The sequence below is a fragment of the Chiloscyllium punctatum genome, chromosome 9, assembly GCF_047496795.1.
Source record: "Chiloscyllium punctatum isolate Juve2018m chromosome 9, sChiPun1.3, whole genome shotgun sequence".
NCBI lineage: Eukaryota > Metazoa > Chordata > Chondrichthyes > Orectolobiformes > Hemiscylliidae > Chiloscyllium > Chiloscyllium punctatum.
This window is the reverse complement of record NC_092747.1, coordinates 110,975,005-110,994,107: the sequence shown is the minus strand read 5'-3', so window position 1 is coordinate 110,994,107 and position 19,103 is coordinate 110,975,005. Positions and strand designations below refer to the sequence as shown.

The 19,103-nt window shown below is 41.7% G+C and overlaps 1 protein-coding gene and 2 non-coding genes across 5 annotated transcripts in view; 2 read left to right on the top strand and 1 right to left on the bottom strand.

Moving 5' to 3' along the window:
- Positions 1–2,242: 2,242 nt before the first annotated feature.
- trnad-guc (transfer RNA aspartic acid (anticodon GUC)) lies at positions 2,243–2,314 on the top strand. The gene has a single exon. It is a non-coding gene; the product is annotated as a tRNA-Asp (tRNA).
- Positions 2,315–3,609: 1,295 nt separating this feature from the next.
- On the bottom strand, positions 3,610–3,681 carry trnad-guc (transfer RNA aspartic acid (anticodon GUC)). Its single transcript has one exon. It is a non-coding gene; the product is annotated as a tRNA-Asp (tRNA).
- A 4,394-nt stretch (positions 3,682–8,075) lies between these two features.
- Positions 8,076–19,103, top strand: part of tmtc4 (transmembrane O-mannosyltransferase targeting cadherins 4) — a 90,906-nt gene continuing 79,878 nt past the window's right edge. For all 3 annotated transcript variants that reach the window (XM_072578046.1, XM_072578045.1, XM_072578047.1), the window contains exons 1-3: positions 8,076–8,177; positions 13,596–13,809; positions 15,136–15,251. In XM_072578046.1, coding sequence (XP_072434147.1) covers positions 13,645–13,809; positions 15,136–15,251 — 281 coding nt within the window. In that variant the 5' untranslated portion in view covers positions 8,076–8,177; positions 13,596–13,644. The remainder of the gene's footprint in view (positions 8,178–13,595; positions 13,810–15,135; positions 15,252–19,103) is intronic.

Genomic DNA, 19,103 nt, shown 5'->3' with positions numbered 1-19,103 from the left:
TTGTTTTCAATTATATTCAGAGTCACAGCAGATTTAATGTTTCAAAGCATGGGACAAGGTCCTTGGTCCCATCTTACCTGTGCTAGTCATCAACAATGTATTGATACTGCAATCATCAATTATTCAATTTTCTAGCCCTTAGCTTGTCACCTTGTTTGCTGTGGTTCTTCAAGCGTTCACATAAATATGTTAAAATACTTTTAAATGTTTTATTACCCTTTCGGGGTGTGAGCTCCAGATACCCTCATTGGGTGAAAAAGAAATTTCCCAAAACCCTGTAAAACACTTGCCCTTTACCTTAAATCAATACCCTGTCTACTTCAGAATTTATGAAGCCTGTGGATGAACGGGTCACTTGCCAGCGCTGAGGTACATGAAAATGATGTCGAACAGTCATTCCTGCACTTGTCCTGCCTGGGACAAGAATGACAATGGTCTGCATTTATATAGCATCCTTGATATGGTAAATACTGTGTCTGAAAATAATTGGTTGGAAGCTAGGAATTCTACAATGAGTGTCTCAGCTTCTGGTTCCCACAAGTTTGTCCATTATCTATAATGGAGAAAGTGAGTACTGCAGATGCTGGAGATCAGAGCTGAAAAATGTGTTGCTGGAAGGGCCTGAAGAAGGGCTTATGCCCGAAACGTCGATCCTTCTGCTCCTTGGATGCTGCCTGACCTGCTGCGCTTTTCCAGTAACATATTTTTCAGCTCATTATCTATAATGCATAAGTTACCATGTGCCCAGATGGAAACAGTTCCAGTGATGTTCAAGTAGCTCAACAACATCCAGGGGCACCCACCACCTTCAACATTCACTCTCTCCGCCACTAATGCACAGGGAGAGTTGTGTGAACTATTTGTAAAATGAACTTGTCAAACTTCCTTTGAGCTCACTTTCACTCTCACACTCTTATCACATAGAAGGACAAGGACATCGTCAGCATGAGCATACCAGCAGCGACAAGTCGCCCTTCAAGATTGACGACATTGGGGTTTCTTCTCCCCAGGGATGATTAATTAAGAATTGGTTTGGTTATGGCACAGAGTAAATTGAGATAAACAGTTCTCAGTGGCAGAAATATTGAGAAGCAGAGGGCACAAATTTAAAGTGATTGACAATATTCTACAGAACTTGAGCTCAAATCCTTTTTTTTTGCAGAGAGTGACTGGGATCTGCAAACTCCTGCTGGAGATGATCTTGGAAGCACATTCAGCTGTGACTTTCAAAGGGTGTAGCTATCTGACCAAAAACAGAAAAAAATATGCAGGACAACAGTGAAAAGCAGTCAAAAGCTGTTCTTAAAGAGAGGTGGAACAGACAAAACAAACTGCATGGTTTCCTTTTGTTGTGTAAGTATTCTGTGGTTTGAGGGTAGACATTAGTGGAAGTATATTGCCATTCCTTCACTGTCACAGGATTAAAATCCTCTCTCCTTAACAGCATTGTGGGTGTACCTAGAAGGACCCTCAAGGACAAAAAGACCATAGGACCATAAGACAGGAGTGAAAGTAAGGCCATTCGGCCCATCAAGTCCACTCCGCTGGTGTCTTACCATCATCTTCCCAAGGGTAATTACTGTATATTGAATTGCCTTTTTTCTTAAATAACCTGTTCAGAGATTATCTGCATTTATAAATGAATAGATGTTTGTCTTTTCTCAGAGCTGCTATGAAATTAAGTGCAAGGTGCGCAAGGAGTATTGAGTACAGGAGTTGGGACATTATGTTACAGCTCAAGACTGAAAGGTTTGAGTACTAAATAGAGGCTGGGGCATTGTCAACAGGAGCATTGAAGGCTGTAGTGTGACCTTATACAAATTCATAGAATCATGAGGGGCATAGATAAGGTCAATAGCCAAGGTCTTTTCCCCCAGAGTAGGGGACTCCAAAGCTTGAGTGCATAAATTTAGGGTGAGAGGGGAACGATTTAAAATGGACCTGGGGGCGGCAACTTTTTCCAAAAGAGGGTATGGAATGAGCTGTCAGAGGAGTTGGAGAGGTGCAGACATTTACAACTAAAAGACATTGGGACCAGGACATGGACAGGAAATGTTCAAAGAGATTTGGAGCAAATGCAGACAAATGAGACTAGTTCAGATTAGGAAACCTGGCTGGTATGGACAAGTTGAACCAAAGGGTCTGTTTTCATGCTGAATGACTTCATAATAACACTAATACTGACATAGACTGAAAGTTCAGATTATTCTCATGAAGAATAGCTTTAACCGAGGGTATCAAGTCCTCGGTAGTATAGTGGTTAGTATCCCCGCCTGTCACGCGGGAGACCGGGGTTCAATTCCCCGCCGGGGAGGACTAATTTTGTACCATGGCCACTGCACATTTTCAATGCAATACAGGGGTCCGCTGCTTATTCTAACATCTCCCCAAACATTTTAAAACATTTCCAGTAATCCTCGCAAATTCCTTTTCCCGCTAGTCTGCTCGGCGGATGTTCGAGCTGTGAAAGCAATAGTTACAACCTCCCCCCCCCCACCCCCCCTCGAGTTAGGCTTGGAAATCTTTTCATGAATCTTTCTTTCGGGAAAAAAAAGATTTATGATCATCCCGTTTGTTTGAGTATGCACAAAAGGTGCAGAGTGAATTGAGAAGAATTCCGAAAAGGTCTAGCTGAAATGCAAAATAATGGTCAAGATTTAGGTGGAAAAAAACCACAGAAAATGCAGCATTTTCCTTCCGCTTTGTTTTCTTTCGTTCCAGTAACAAAGTGCTGGATAATGACTGCACATCATCCTCATTCAATTCAAGTGTTTGTTTCTCTGACCTTGCACTGGGAATTTGCAAGGAGGATTTGCACAGTGCTACCTCCTCGTGGTTACTTGGGAATAAAACCACTCTGTGGACTGTGAAAGGTTTTCGTTTCGTTGTTTTTTTGGGGTTGGTATTTTCCCGTTAAAGTCTAGGACTACCATCACTGCTGCCACTTTGTTTTAAACGTGATGTGGAGGGGCTGGCGTTGGACTGGGGTGGACAAAATTAAAAATCACACAACACCAGGTTGTGTGATCCACTTCACTTTAAGCAAGCCCGCTAAAGTTCAGTTGCAAGTTTGCAATGCTCGACCATACAACACGCTGCTAATCAAAAGCAAGGTGGATCTACTGATCATTTGCAAAGTAATCGACTATAAAATGATGAATGCTCTGCACCACATTGCACTCTTCACCCGTCTCTTCAGACATTAAATTAAACGCTGCAGGGATGTTACCCTCATATCAGCCTGCACCTCCTCCACAAGCACATCATCAACTTTTAAAGGGACTTTTCTTGAACATGTGCAAAAAGCAAAAAAAAAAATTGCCCGCAAATCTCAGCATCTCTCTGAGAAATCAGAGTTGACGTTTGGGGGTGGAGTGACCCTTCTGTTTTGGTGCATGTTCAGGTGTGATTGAAAACTCGTCCCTCCCGAAGAGACAGGGGAAAAGAAAAGAGTCCATTTAAAGGTTTATGATCTTTGCAAACGGCTGCATTAAAATGAAAAACAGGGGAGAAAGCAAAGTGGAGAAATGCATAACATGGAGAAACAGGGAAAGTGCCTGTAAATATAAACGCGCCGAGCTGTCGGATTGCTAAAATAATTACTGCGTCCTCCCCGGCGGGGAATTGAACCCCGGTCTCCCGCGTGACAGGCGGGGATACTGACCACTATACTACCGAGGACTTGACATACTCAAGACTCAATTGTTGTCTACTTAATTAATCACTGCCCTAAATTGTGCACATTCTTCTGTTGCAGTTTGCATTCTCATTCATTTGCAGACACTTGGCATTTCATGTCAAGTCTTATGTCACTGTGATCTGCTGTCAGCAGTTTGCAAACGTCTGCATTGTGGAATAAATGCAATGCAAAAAATAAAACAATATGTCTGAAATTTCACACTTCATACGTTTCATACCAAGCTTGTGAGGCTTTTTTTTGTCCCAATGCATTTATTTCACAATGCAGACGCTTGCAAACTCCTGACTGCAAATCACAGTCAAAGGGAAAGGACCTTTAATTAAAGGTTTTGAGCAATCTGATGCAACCTGAAATGTGAAGTCTCCTTTCCAGGTCCACAGACGCTGCTAGAATTGCTGAGCATCCCCAGCATAATCTGTTGTCTTTTAGTCAGACTTTCCGTTACTGGCAGTATTTTGCAGTTGATAAATAAAGAATGCAAAGCGTTATTACACTATTTGTAGAGCAGCAGTAATTTCCTCCAGTTAAAGATGTTGGATCAGAAGAATATCCACACAAATCATTGAAGGTGGTTAATAAAGTACATAAAGTACACAAAGTCTGACACTTTATTAAATAGCAACATTGAGTCCAAAACAAAGAGGTTATGACAAACTTGTATAAAACAGTGGTTCAGTTTCAACTCAAGTATTGGTTGGAAGTTTAACAGGACATGAGCATTCTGGGGTATGGCAAAACGTGTGGCAGAACCAGGAGATATGTTTGATGAGGCCCATTTGGACATCAACTTCATCTTGTCCCACCTATGTTTCTCTCAGCAGGGTGGTGAGATTCTTGCTGGACAATAGCAAATGCCAATTGATGGCAACTAAAGCTTGTTAGATTCCTTGCTGATGGCTCAACTCATCTCATTGGCATTTCAGTTATGATCTCACCTAACCCACCCTACAAACCAGACCTTGAGAAAATTTGACACAGAAATCAGATTGGGTACCCTGCGAATTGACCTTGGCGCTTGCTCCAAAGACCTCCTTGTTAGATACTGGCAACCAATGTCTCAGGACATACTCCATGGCCACAGCCACATGCCCATCCCATGCCCACAGGTATTAACATTGGACATGTACCCGTCTCTAAGGACCCTTGTGGCATATCTCTGATCCACTGACAGGAAGCTACCTCATATTATTGCTGCATCTCAGCCTTTTAATGCTGCAGCAAGGACACTTTGTGCTTAGGGTCATGCTCCCAGCTCCTGAATTTAGGCTGCATCTCCAGGCTCTTCACTCGCTGCCATTGCGCTCACACACTCAGAAACCTGTCTTCACGCTCATAGCATCCCTCCCTTGCAGTGCCTTGTCTTTGTGCCTTTTGGTTCCTCAGCCAGAGAAAACAAGCTCATATTACTGATATCTTGCTATGATGTTTAGCACAGACACAAAGTCAGGAAGTTTGTCATAGCTGTCAGCAGGCCTCAATCAAGCCAAGAACGATGCACAGGTAATCCCAGCACCAGTAAGTCAAGGTCAGCCTTAGATACCTTGATATGGTTAGTCAGCAACATGGGGGCAGACCAATTCAGGATGCTCTCCACATAAGGGGTGACAGCTGAATATCAGGTAGCCCACCATCCATCTTGACTCTTCCTGCCCTCTTCTGGTCTGTTTGCATCTTGGAATCAGAGATTGGTGGGTTACAGAAGATGAATGTCGGAGCACGGAAATTACTCTTGGTGCAGGTGGGGACCTCTTTCGTGACTCAGTAAGCAGCACAAAGAGCGTGCAGAGTTAGCGGTGTTGCAGGTCAGGGTGAGTGAGGGCGATTGCAGACAATGGTGAGAATGAAAGACCATGAGCTTTAACAGGAATTGGGTACAATAGTAGAGACAGACTGAGTGTGAGGTATCAATGAGAAAATGATGGCACTTGCAATAGCAGAGTGAAAAACATCATTGACTTTCTTCCTACAGGGCTGTCATTCCTCCATACATCAGCGATTGTTTTATCTAGGTTTCAGATTATCCTCCTTTCTGTACCAAGAGGACTGTTGCTGCTCAGCAACATCGTACAAAAAGAGAAGCCAGTTCTATCTCACCATCACTTATCTCAATTACTCCACTATTCCTAAATTATCCAGTATTGAATCAATGGAATTGCCTCGTTATACATTAGGAAGATTGAAATCATTGTTGTCTATCCCGACACAAACTCCATTCCTTTGCGATGACTCCATTCCTCTCCCTTGCAGTTCAATCTGATTGTTCACAACCTTGGATTATACATGAACCTCAGCCAGACTTCCAACCAGATAGTGATATGCTTACAAATATGCTTCTAGAGATGGGACGCTTTGGTTATTACGAAAGATTGGAAGAGTTGGGATCATTTTTCTTGGAGGCGATAAGATGAAGAGAAGATTTGATATAAGTTTTAAAAATCATGAGGTGTACAGATGGAGTAGGTATGAAGAAATTATTCATGCACATGAAAGACTGGGAAACCAAAGGGCACAGTACTAACGTGCTTTGTGAAACAGCAAATGCAAATGAGAAAAAAATCACACAATAATTTCTTAGGGTCTGACATGGCTGACTGGTTGTGAGACGAGGCAAGTTCAATCAATGCATTCAAGGAGGCATCATTTAAGATGAAACAATATGCAGGGTTATGAGGGAATGGCATGAAAATGGCAGTCAATGCAGACACAATGGACTGAATTGCCTCAAATATTTGTGACTCTATGATCCATACCTTCACTACAAACACTTTTTTCCACCTCTTTAACATCGCCTGACTTCACTTCTCATTCCTGATGATGGGCTTCTGCCGGAAACGTTGATTTTCCTGCTCCTCAGATGCTGCCTGACCTGCTGTGCTTTTCCAGCACCACTCTAATCTTGACTCTAATCTCCAGCATCTGCAGTATCCACCTCCGCCTAGTTGATTTCACCCCAAAGCTGCTGATTTGCTTCTGAAATCCTCATCTATATACTTGCCACTTTCAGAATTAAAAATCACACACCAGGTTATAGTCCAACAGGTTTATTTGGAAATACTAGCTTTCGGAGCACTGCTCCTTCATCAGGTTGCAGGATCATAAGACACAGAATTTATAGCAAAAGATCACATTGTCATATATGCAACCTATATGATATATTGAACAAACCTAGATTACTGTGAAGTCTTTCATCTTTTAGAATGGGTTGCAGGCTTCGGTTCATTACTACACAAATCTCAGAACTTCTTTCAAGTCACATTTTCGAGATAACTTAAGGTTTTAAAGAGAAAGGTGACGTCTCAGCTCAGACAATGTGTAAAAGGTGTGAGGTTAGAGTCTGTCTGTATCCCAATCTTGAGCCAGACTGGGTTCTATTTCCAAAGTAGGAATTTATAAAATGTTACAGGGATTGACTGCCTACAGATTGCGTGCTTTTTGAACAAAATAAAATGTATCAGGCAGCAGTGCTCTAAAAGCTAGTACTTCCAAATAAACCTGTTGGACTATAATCTGGTGTAAAGTGGTTGTTATCTTTGTCCACCCCAGTCCAACACTGGCACCTCCACATCATGATTTTCAAAATTGACTATTCTAATGTGGCCGAGCTTCTAACTGAAAGAGCGTTAGCCTAATACACTGTTCCATTCTATACAGGTGTTACAGAGCATTTCTATCATTTAATGTCATCCCAGATTTCCAGCATTTTACTTTTGTTGAGACTTGATTTCAACCAGTTGGTTTGTGGGCTAGAACCTGCTGAGGTACCAAATGAGGAAGTGATAGTTTATTGAGAACCCAAAAGGGGTTCTCAAAAGATTCAAAAATTCAACTGTTAACATTCTTGACTTCATTCTACTACAAATGTCTTTGCCACTAGCTGCGAAGGCCTTAAGTTTTGGAATTCTCTCTCAATCTCTTTCTTTAAGATACTTTCTAAAACCTTCCCTCTCTGACCATATTCCTTGACCAACCTCTATGACTAGACTTTATGTTGTTTGCCCTAATATTTCTTAACGTATAATCGATGCTCAGCGAATTGTTTTGCTAAAGGTGCTGTATACAAGTGAGGTTTGTTGGTGCCATGAAGGCTTGGGATGCACACAATAAATTAATGTAAAATTTGTTAAAAGTTGACACGTCCCCATGGATATGCAAAAAAAAAAGACGTTTTACACGTATAACTTTTATCTTTTTCCCCTTACGCTTTCATGTTTCGTTTTGACTTTCCAAAGCTCTCTGCAAAAGATTGCACCATTTTTGAGCGTCTGCAACGCTTCTGGGTGGGTGTGAAGTTTTGATTGACAGCTCAGGTTTCCGGGACACAGATGCGGCGCAGGCGCAACCGTCCTCCTTCACCACGCCGGAAGTGAGTCCGACAGAGAAACGTGTCCCATCCACTCACCGCTAGTTCTGAGATAGGACTTCGGTTCCGCTATGAGGATAGCCGATTCAGAGGCCTGTGGACAACCTTTCCTGGGAGGTAAAAAAAATAAAACCTAATTAAAATTAAAATAACAAGCTTGAAAGAGAATTTTTTTTTCCCCCCGTTTTGTAGGTTGAGGATCAGAAGTGATTTCTTAAACAGGCCTAAAATAAAAGTTTTCCTGTAGGTTTGCTTAGAGATTAAAAGGAATTATGTTCAATTCCAAGAGTTTATTTCTAAACCAAAAGCGGCTATTTTCAATTTAAACACAATTTCCAAAAGTAAGTGGGATTATTTCCAATTTAAGGAGCCGTTTTTCATTTAATAAAGTTATTTCCAAATTGAAATTAGTTCATTCCAGTGAAAAGATGTGGAAATTCAGCCGTAAACTAAAGTTTTGAATTTCTATAGCCTCTTTCAGCACTTCAAGAAGTCCCAAAGTACCAGTGAAATACTCTGACGTACAGTCACTACTGCAATTTTAGAAATGTGGCAGCAAGTTTGCACACAACACAATAACAAAAACACTAATATGGTTCTGACAAAATGATCTGTATTTGATTATGTTGACTGAAGGATGCTGCAGGAAAGAGCCTTCTTTTTGAATAATGCCATGGGATCCTTTACACTCATCTAAAAGGGAGAAGAGCACCCTGGTTTAAACTTCTCACCCAAACAATGACTCTTCTGGCATTCCAGCAATCCCTTGGTGCTGCACCAACAGTATCTGCTTTGATTTTTGTGCTCAAACGCTAGAGTGGGATTTGAGCAACCCAATTTTTTGTCTCTCAGAAGTGTAAGACCTTTTTTGAAAATAGTGGCCTGCAAAGGTACGACCATTTTTGAAAACAGATTTCTCAAGCTACCCCGTGCTTATTGTGAACTTTTTCTTTGTGGCTACAAATTCTTGCAATGTGTAGATGCTCAAGAAGAGCCAACTAATTGTTTACACACTATGTTGATTGGTTCTCAGCTGACTGAGCTGGTTGGAACTGGAAACAAGTTAGAGAGAGGGAGAAAGATACAGAAAGGTGTGCAGTTGTTTGCCACAGCAGAAGCTACCTGTTCTCTGAATGTAGGTTTGCTTGATGATCTGGAAGGTTCGTTTTGTTTCCAGCTCAGCGAGCAAACCTACATCCAAAACCTCAACCTGAGCTACAAATATTCTCAAAACTCGCTAACTACCTGTTGTCTGGCTGTAAAAACTTAATTCAGTCTTGAAGAAACCTTTACCAGCATGTGTAAGTTTTGAATTTTGAATTGCTGAATTGGAAGTAAAGACCACTGAACTGACTTTACAATTTTAATGTATCTCTGTTAATCTATTGTTTGTCTGTGTACGTGTGTGTCAGAGCTGAAAATATGTTGCTGTGTGGGTGCAAATTTTGCATTTCTTGCGGTTGCAGGGGATGGTGCCGGGAGTGGAGGTTGGGTTGGTGGGGGGTGTGGACCTGACAAGGGAGTCAAGGAGGGAGTGGTCTTTTCGGAACGCTGATAGGGGAGGGGAGGGAAATATATCCCTGGTGGTGAGGTCCGTTTGGAGGTGGCGGAAATTACGACAGATAATACGCTGTATATGGAGGTTGGTGGGATGGTAGGTGAGGACCAGTGGGGTTCTGTCCTGGTGGCGATTGGAGGGGCGGGGCTCAAGGGCGGAGGAGCGGGAAGTGGAGGAGATGCGGTGGAGAGCATTGTCGATCACGTCTGGGGGGAAATTGAGGTCTTTAAAGAAGGAGGCCATCTGGGTTGTACGATATTGGAACTGGTCCTCCTGGGAGCAGATGCGGAGACGAAGGAATTGGGAATATGGGATGGTGTTTTTACAGGGGGCAGGGTGGGAGGAGGCCTCCCACACCACCTCCCTTACTTCCCTCCAAGGCCCCAAGGGATCCTTCCATATCCGCCACAAATTCACCTGCACCTCCACACACATCATTTATTGCATCCGCTGCACCCGATGTGGCCGCCTCTATATTGGGGAGACAGGCTGCCTACTTGCGGAACGTTTCAGAGAACACCTCTGGGACACCCGGACCAACCAACCCAACCACCCCGTGGCTCGACTCCCCCTCCCACTCCACCAAGGACATGCAGGTCCTTGGACTCCTCCATCGCCAGACCATAGCAACACGACGGTTGGAGGAAGAGCGCCTCATCTTCCGCCTGGGAACCCTCCAACCACAAAGGATGAACCCAGATTTCTCCAGTTTCCTCATTTCCCCTCCCCCCACCTTGTCTCAGTCAAATCCCTCAAACTCAGCACCGCCTTCCTAACCTGCAATCTTCTTCCTGACCTCTCCGTCCCCACCCCCACTCCGGCCTATCACCCTCACCTTGACCTCCTTCCACCAATCGCATTTCCAACGTCCCTCCCCCAAGTCCCTCCTCCCCACCTTTTATCTTAGCCTGCTGGACACACTTTCCTCATTCCTGAAGAAGGGCTCATGCCTGAAATGTCGATTCTCCTGCTCTTTAGATGCTGCCTGACCTGCTGTGCTTTTCCAGCACCACATTTTCAGCTCTGATCTCCAGCATCTGTAGTCATCGCTTTCTCCTACGTGTGTGTCAGGGAAAGTTTATAGAAGATTTGAGTTTTAGCAAGTCACATTGTTCTATACCAAAGGTTTAGGTCAAGTGACTTTTAGCTGTGGTCAAATTTGTTATCATAAATAATAATTCTTGTTTAGAGCAAAAACCTGGTCTGCCCTTTCTATCAACTTTGGTCTGAAAGTCAGGTAAATTGGGATATTGAATGCAACTGGGAAAAAAAAAGTTTAACATTTTAAAATAGAAATATTGTAGCTTTATTTATAGCATGCTACCTCAGTAGGTTATAACAGGTGTCTACCAACTGAGAACATTTATTATTCCTTAACCTGTCAGTGGCAACCCTTTTTCATATTCTAAGACTGATTGTTGATGGGTATTGGTGCCAAGGGTTGGGAAACCAAGATGGGTAGATGGAATTAAGGTACAGATTATTAACAAACTCAGGGAATGGCTGAATGGCTTATTCATCCAAAACACACTTTCTGTCCTTGTCTATTGTCTCTTTTGAGCATGGTTGTTCATTGAAGTGAAGCTCCATGGGTGATGATTACCCTTAACAAACTTACATTTTTAATGAGTGTGCTATCCCAGATAGTTGGAGTTTGGAATTCATTCATACTAGCAGAACCTGACAGCCAAGACTGTTTGCAGGTAAAGGAGATGATTGTCAAGTGGAAGGCTTTCAAACGTGAAATAAGCAAGAGGTCAGAGTCGCCATGTTCCTGTTAGAGTTGTGATGATGCTGCTCCTTTAACAAGGTTAGGTTGTCCTGGGGTTTTTTTAAAGAGAGATCATAAAAGCAGCAAGTCTCTGTTAAACTCCTTGAGAATGCTTTCAAGTTTTAAGAAAACATTTGTTCAATGAAAGGGGAGTAGCCAGTTCTCCCAGTTCAGCTTTTCTCTAGTTTGGTTTGGTTTGGTTTTAGCCAGTCAGTCAGTTGTGAAGCAGGTCCAGGCTGATCCTCCCTCTCACTGATATCTCGCCTGTAAGACCCTTTGTTTGATTTTTCCTTTTTTGCCAAGGTGTCCTTATGAGGGTTGTTGCAGGAATTTGGAACAGCATCATTAAGTTGGGATAATCTGTTGGGTTTTTGGATGGGTTAAATTATTCTATATTCTGTTCTCTTTTGTTTGTGTTTTGTTTGGTAATCTTGCAAATAAATTCTGTTTTGTTTAGAACTAAGCGTTTGGACCAGCTGTATCTCTCCTGGAATATCCACTTTCCGCCTGCTTTAAATGGCTAGCAAAGTTAGGGTCCGGGCTACTTTCTTGAAATGTTTTGAGGGGGTCTGGTCTGGCCTAGAACAAGAGTGAAAGGTATGGCTGGTAAGATTAGGGAACAATGGATGAATAAAGATATTGAAGTTCTAGTCAAGAATAGAAAATAATCATATGTTAGATAAAGAACTTGGATCAAATGAATCCATTCAAGAGTAAAGAGAGTGTAGGGGCATTATTAAGTGGGAAAATTAGGAAGATAATGAGGGGATATGAGACATTGTTGTGTCACAAAGCTGGTCCTTTTTTTCTAAAAGCTGTTCCTTCTCTCAAGAATACATTGTCCTTGGTTTTTTTCAGAGGGCTGATAAAACCTTCCAGCTCAAAGGTGACTAGTTTAGTACAGAGATGAAAAAGGATGTTGAGAGGCCATTTATTTATATGTAAACAGAGGAGACTTCAGGCCAAAGTGGTCATGTTTTAGAAGTGACCTGTATAATGAAAGGGGAGTGGTCAGCTCTCTAGCTGAGCAGTTCAGTCCACAACCAGTTAGGAGTTCAGCTGTGTGGAAACAGGCTGCTAAACTCACTCTCTCTTCTGCCTTTCTAACTTCAACCTGTAAACATTTGATCCATTTTTGCTGCTTTTTTAGGGGGATTGCTTATTGGGACTATTGTGTATATTTGGAACAGCATACTTAAGTCTAGTTTGGATAGATTGAGTTCTGTAGGGCTTCTTTATTCTCTTCTGTGTTTCATTGTGTAATTTTGTGAATAAACTTTTGTCTGTTTTAAAACCTGGTAGTCAACCTAGCTAATGTACTCCGGGTAATTTTCACTGTATGCTTAACTGAAACAAATTGCAAAGTTATGGTTTGGGTTGCCTGCTTAAGAATGTTTTGAGTGGTCTGGCCTAGTCCATAACACTTGGCTAAATACATGAATAGGAAATGTTTGGAGGAGTATGGGCCAAATGCGGGCAGGTGGGACAAGATTAGTATGGGAGGATGGTCGACGTGGACTGGTTGGACAAAAAGGGTGTGTTTCCAAGCTGTATGACTCTGTAAGACTGCTCATGGGAGTTGCGAACATTACAGGATTATCCTGGACATTCCAAGTATTGTAGATTAATTTCCAGGGCACTACTGCATGCAGAATAATCTGAGGATCATTTCAACATAAAATTGTTTTATTTACATTGAATATTTACCTTTATCAATTATTAACACATTAGAGTTTATCAGAGAAGACAGTTAACTCACAGATGGCAATGATTCAGTCAGCTTAAAAAAATGCTAGAATAAAACAGAACTGAGATGCTGGAGATCTGAAACAGTCAAAAACAGAAATTGAAGGAGAAACTCGGCAGATCTGGCAGTATTTGTGGTGAGAAAACGGTTAAAGTTTCAAAACCAGTGACCCACCTTTGTCTTCTCTCCATCGCTGGCGGCAGACTTGTTGAATTTCTTCAGCAGCTTCTGTTTTCGTTTGCCAAAATGTAAAATAGGCTTTTCGTTGTTCCAGTGGAAGGTGATGTAATGGTTAACCAATTCAATGTCTCAAAACCTTAAGGACAATAAGCATCAGCAACCACACATCAATTGTATATGTACCTCTGTTAAAGCATTGCATGTAGCTCACGATCTTTGCCTAACAAATTCATGAAGTGTTGCAATATGTTCAAACTGATCTTGTGCTTCCTTTCCTAGGTTATGGATAGCAGAATGCCAGCATCTTGGAAATGGTGCAAGGTTTAACATGATGTTGCAGTCTGCATGGAGTTTGGACAATACTTTACCAGTGCCACAGCTCCCTCAGTATTGGGCAAGAGCTATTATTGGTGCATTATCTATTCTGTGTTTTGGCATTAGTTATGATGGAGAGTTTGTCTTTGATGATTCAGAAGCTATCATCAACAACAAGGTATGTTGTTGCATTTAAAAGTCCAGGTGTGGACTGCAAAATAATTATTGCTGGATTTTCATTGAAAAGTGAAAGTGTTTAATGTAAAGTGCTGTTGATGTTCATAGTTTACTTGCTTCTACTCTGCTGAGACATTATGCTATGATTGCATTGGGTATTGGACATTGGTTGCATTCACAGTTTGAGTATTCTGTACAGTACATAAAGAAAGGGAATACTGGAAGAGTTGAAAAACAGTTTTACATGGGTGATATTTGAAATGTGAGTTTATACTTATCATGAGAAGATGAACTGACCGAATATCTCTTTGATATCAAATGTGGACAGCTGAGAGGTGGCCTAACAGGTCTTTAAAATTCTGAAAGGTTTTGATAAAATGGATGAAGAGAGAATGTTTCCTCTTGCGATGAAGAGTGAAAATAGTCATCAAGTAGGGAACCGAAAGGAAATGTCCTGAAACCTCGGGTAATGCTGGAACACTCATTACCACGTGAACAGCATGAGATACATTTGAATGGGAGGTGGATAAATGCATGAGATAGAAAAAGATAAAAAGACACTTTAAATGGTTGTCTTCTCTTCATGTTGCTGCACTTTCCCTCACTACTAATCTCTGCAGGCTCTGGAAATCTGGCAGGAAGGTGGGTGTAGCATTGTGGAAGGAATTGCAGACTCCCCAAACCCTGCCCGGAACCACAACGCAGCATGCTTTTCGTGGTTCCCCTGTGTAGGCTGAGCTGGAGGAGGCTTGCAAAAACGGTATATAGTAGCATAAACTGGTTGGAGCAAATGGCCTGTTTCTGTGCTCTACTTACCATATAATTACATAGATACAATAATGTAATTGAGAGAGAGGCTTTTGCAATCAGTTAGTGCATTTCACTTGTAAAACCTGGTTTTAATAGCAGCCAATTGGAACATCCAATTCTAGTAGCTATAGGGTGATAGTATTGGTTGGTTACATTGTTGGTCTAGTAGTTGAGATGTTTAACGTGTCTTTACTGGATTGTCAAAAACATACAACTGGTTTATTAACAACATTAAAGGAAAGAAATCTGAACCCCACCCCCATCTCACTCTCTCTTAAGGAGTGTCTTTGGAGAAAAGCAAGTGGAGAGAATTAGCATCTGGCCTTAGCAACCTATTGTGGAATAATTAATGTCAGTTTGCAAGAGGCCAAAATTGGAGGAGCTTTGGGATCACACAGGATAGTGGGACTGCAGGAGATCACGGAGAAGAGGGATGAGCGAGGCCAAAGGGGTCTGTGCTGGAGACAGAAAGAGAAACTTGCATCAACTAACTCCTGGCATTTCCTTTCCATGTCAGGATCTTAGACCAGAGACACCACTTAGCAACCTTTGGGAACATGACTTCTGGGGTTCTAACTTGATCAGCAACACGAGTCATAAATCTTATCGACCACTTACGGTGCTTACATTCAGGTAGGTCTGTGTTATTGGTGAGAATCTGGTTCATATTTATACTGTAACGTTTCTATTGTACATGCACCAGGTATAATCAAGTATCCATCTTCACGCTGCCAAGCAACCACAGCTTCACTTTAAGATGATTTTTATTTTGCTTTTTGTGCCTTTAAATTGATAGAAATAATGTATTTTTGTGCACAAATTCATGTTACAAAGTGTCAGTTATTGTTTACATTTTCGGTATTGGGTTAAGAGTATTGAAGGTCATTATTAAGCATAGCAATGTTCTATGATCCACAGTCATTTATTTTATCCTATTTAAGGCCATTCACTGTTTGATAAATGTGGCATTCAGTTTGCAGAAAGCAAGTTTCAATAAATAGATTAAATTAACACTTAATGACCAACTGTAGCCTACTACTTGCCAGCAAATCATTAAGATGGTTTGATTTCATTAAAATTATTCCCTAACCATGTATAGTTACATGTTTGGATAATTAACTCAGCAAATAAAACAAAATTGAGCAAATCTAGAGGCGTGAAGGTTTCGTTCTGGCAGTATTGTGCAGATAGGTGTCATAGAATCTCTACAGTGTGGAAGCAGGCTATTTGGCCCATCGAGTCCAATACCCTATCCCTCTTCCTGGAACCCTGCTTTTTCTGTGGCTAATCCATCTAGCCTACACATCCCTGGACACTATGAGCGATTTAGCATGGCAAATGTACCTAACCTGCATATATTTGGACTGTGAGAAGAAATTAGAGCACCCAGAGGAAGCCCAGGGAGAAAGAAGAAACTCCACAGACAGTCATATCAGGGTGGAATCGAATACGGGTTCCTGGTGCTGAGAGACAGCAATGCTAACCACTGAGCCACTGTGCCACCCTAATGGAGTGCCATTTAATTGTGTGCACCACCTCTGTGGTTGTAATGCAGATTGTGGAACAGAGAAGGAAAATCTTATGGTTGCAAGTGAAGTCCTTTATTCTGAAGGCCTGTGTAAAGGCCAATGTTGTAGTACAGCATATTGCCCTTATGTCTTTTACCATATGTCTTTTGCTACTAATACAATTTTAAGGATTAGAGAACCGCTGAAGTTACAATCTTTTTTTTTAAAATAGAAGTGAGCTACAAAGTAATTAGGGTCTCATTAATGTTTGGAATCGTGTGCCCTCTGCCATGATGGGGAGCATTTAATGAGGCTGGAGGGTAGCTGCTAGGAACCTGCTATCTTTTCACTTTTGCCCTGAAGGGGCTGGGGCTGATCCATGGAGAGCCTTCTTTATCCCAGCACCAACTGGGGCCATCAATGTGCAATTTAATGTCCATTAAAGGGATGTCATCCCAGGAGTAGGATAAAGTTTTACTATAAGGGGAGCATGACAAGTAAGTCCTGTCAGAGTTGCTTGTGGGCTCTTGGAGCTAGGGCTAGGGGTTCCCCAGCTTTAGGAAGGAGAGGCTTGCTAACAGCCACCTATTGTCTTTGCTGCCAAGCCTCTGACCTTTGTGGCTCACTTTGTGCCATCACTTGCGTGTGCCTGGGCCTGTCCTCGAGATGAGGCCTTGGATAGCTGTTATACCAACAGTAGCCACTCCCTCTGCTGTGGCGCTCCTGAGTACAGAAGCACTGCTGACCTCGAACAGGAAATGGGAGGGAGGGGGATTTTCTTCCAGGGATCTTTGATCCCATGAAATGCCCACTATTGCCCAGTTAAGTGCCTGGAAGGTACAGATGTGGTGGGCCTTCCCAAGGTGAGGGTACCACTGGTTCTCCAACTGTTAATCAAGACCTCCATCACATCTGCAAACTCTCTGCCTTGTTTCTTTACTGCAGCCATTATTTAACTTCATGTCCTGTACTATCTTTCCATGCCACACACTAGACCAACCCTTCACTTGCTCACTTAATTCCTACACCATTTCACCCTCTTCTTCCTATGTCACTCCTTCCCTTTCCAGCCATTCTGACAACCCCTCCCCAATGTTTCGGGAGAGCTTTTTTTTTTATTTTTGATGTGGTTATCCTTGGAAACTCTGCTGTTTATTCGGGATAGCAATTGGTTAATTATATATTTTTAAATTTTATTGCAATCCTTGCGGACATGATTGTCAGGCACTGCCTACCAAATAAACCCACCAACTAGCCTCTAAATTGATCAACTAAAGCAGCACAGGCAGATATAAAAAAATTGTTATTAGTTATAGATTAAATGACATCCAAGAGAAAATCAATGGGCCAATGACCTTCATCCGTACTATAAGTTCTGTAATACGGCACAGCCCCTTGCCTGTTATTTTTCTTTGTATGTTCAGGTAACGGTAGTAATTCGATGTCCAGGTGAACAATCCAGTCCTTGCATGGTGTATATGTGAGATAGAGATGTCAATTCGACTCACTTATCAAGGATGTTTCATATGGTCTCCACCAATACACATTGTCAGCTTACGTTAGCATTAGCAAGTCTTTAATAAAAAGATTTGGGCCACATTTTTGCTACTGAGATAGGCCACTCGAGCAAGAAATTTGCCATCTCTCTATAAAGTTCCCCATCACTAAGAAGTCTTACGCAGGGATTGGTTTAAGTCAACAATGGATGCAAATGGAGAGGGCTGCAGACAAATAAAAATACAGAGGATGGCTAGTTAGTAGGCCCAGTCCTCACGCCCTAAGCCTGACATCACTATAAACCCTCTCTAACCACTTCTGTCGTCATTAACTCAGTATCCACAACAAGCAGGCCTTGCGAGCCATCTGGAAATGCATCAATTAAAAAAAAATCTGAGAGTTTTCATGAATGCACTCTCCTTTATTAAATTAATTAAAAGAGTGACAATGAAGGCATTTAAAATCTGTTTTAAAAGCAAATAAGCTTTAATTCAATGACTACATCAAACATAGGTAATTTTTTAATTGCTTCCCAAAACTGTCTCTCAAAATAAGAACTCAGCCATCTGCTGAGATAAATGTTTTCTGGGAGCTCTTGAAGCTGACCAAGGATTTATAATGGGCTCAGCTGTAATAATAGCCATTGGGAAATATCAGTATTGATTTCTACTTAATCTGTAGGAGCATGTGCTAGTGGCTTTTCCTAAGCTAAGTCAAATGGTTTCTCAATCAAAGCAACCCACCGTCCAGTGTTTTAATTTACCCTAATGGAGAGCTAGGGCCTGTTGCTTTAAAGGGTTGGGAATTTAAATAACTTCCTTTGTAACACCTAAACACTCCTGAAGTGTGAATATGATCTTTGTCTTCCTCTATCAATTCATGAATCGTACACAGTGAGTTCAGGTGCTTGGGGCATCAAAAAATGTCTTTTTATCCACAGCACTGTTCTCAAATAACCCAGTATCTTTCTATTTTAAAGCTGTGAGATTCATGCAATGCCCCTTTCCCCTACCAGCGAAAATGGTATTAGCCAGAAATGAGTTTGAGATTTATTTAACTAGGTCCCACCCCACTATTTTTAAAGGTCTTCACATGCATCCCAACGTGACACACATTTGACCTCTCTGTATGTTATTATTGCCATGGAGCACAATGTGGGTATGCTGGTCCACTGGGATCTATGTGGATGCTGCTCCAATGTCTTACTCCATATACAGTACAATCCTATATAATGCCAAGTGGCAAACCCTTTTTAAAATCTCTCAAACCTATAACATTTAGAGGAACAAGGGCAGCAGATGCTTGGGAAAATAAACACCTTACTATTGCCCACCACCCTGACTTGTAATCATATTGTTGTTCCTTCCCTGACGCTGGGTCAAATGCTGGAAATCCCTTTCTAGTGGCTGTTTGGGTATACCTACCCCATATGTAATGGTTTAAGAAGGTAAATCATCACTAACACCTTGAGGACGATTAA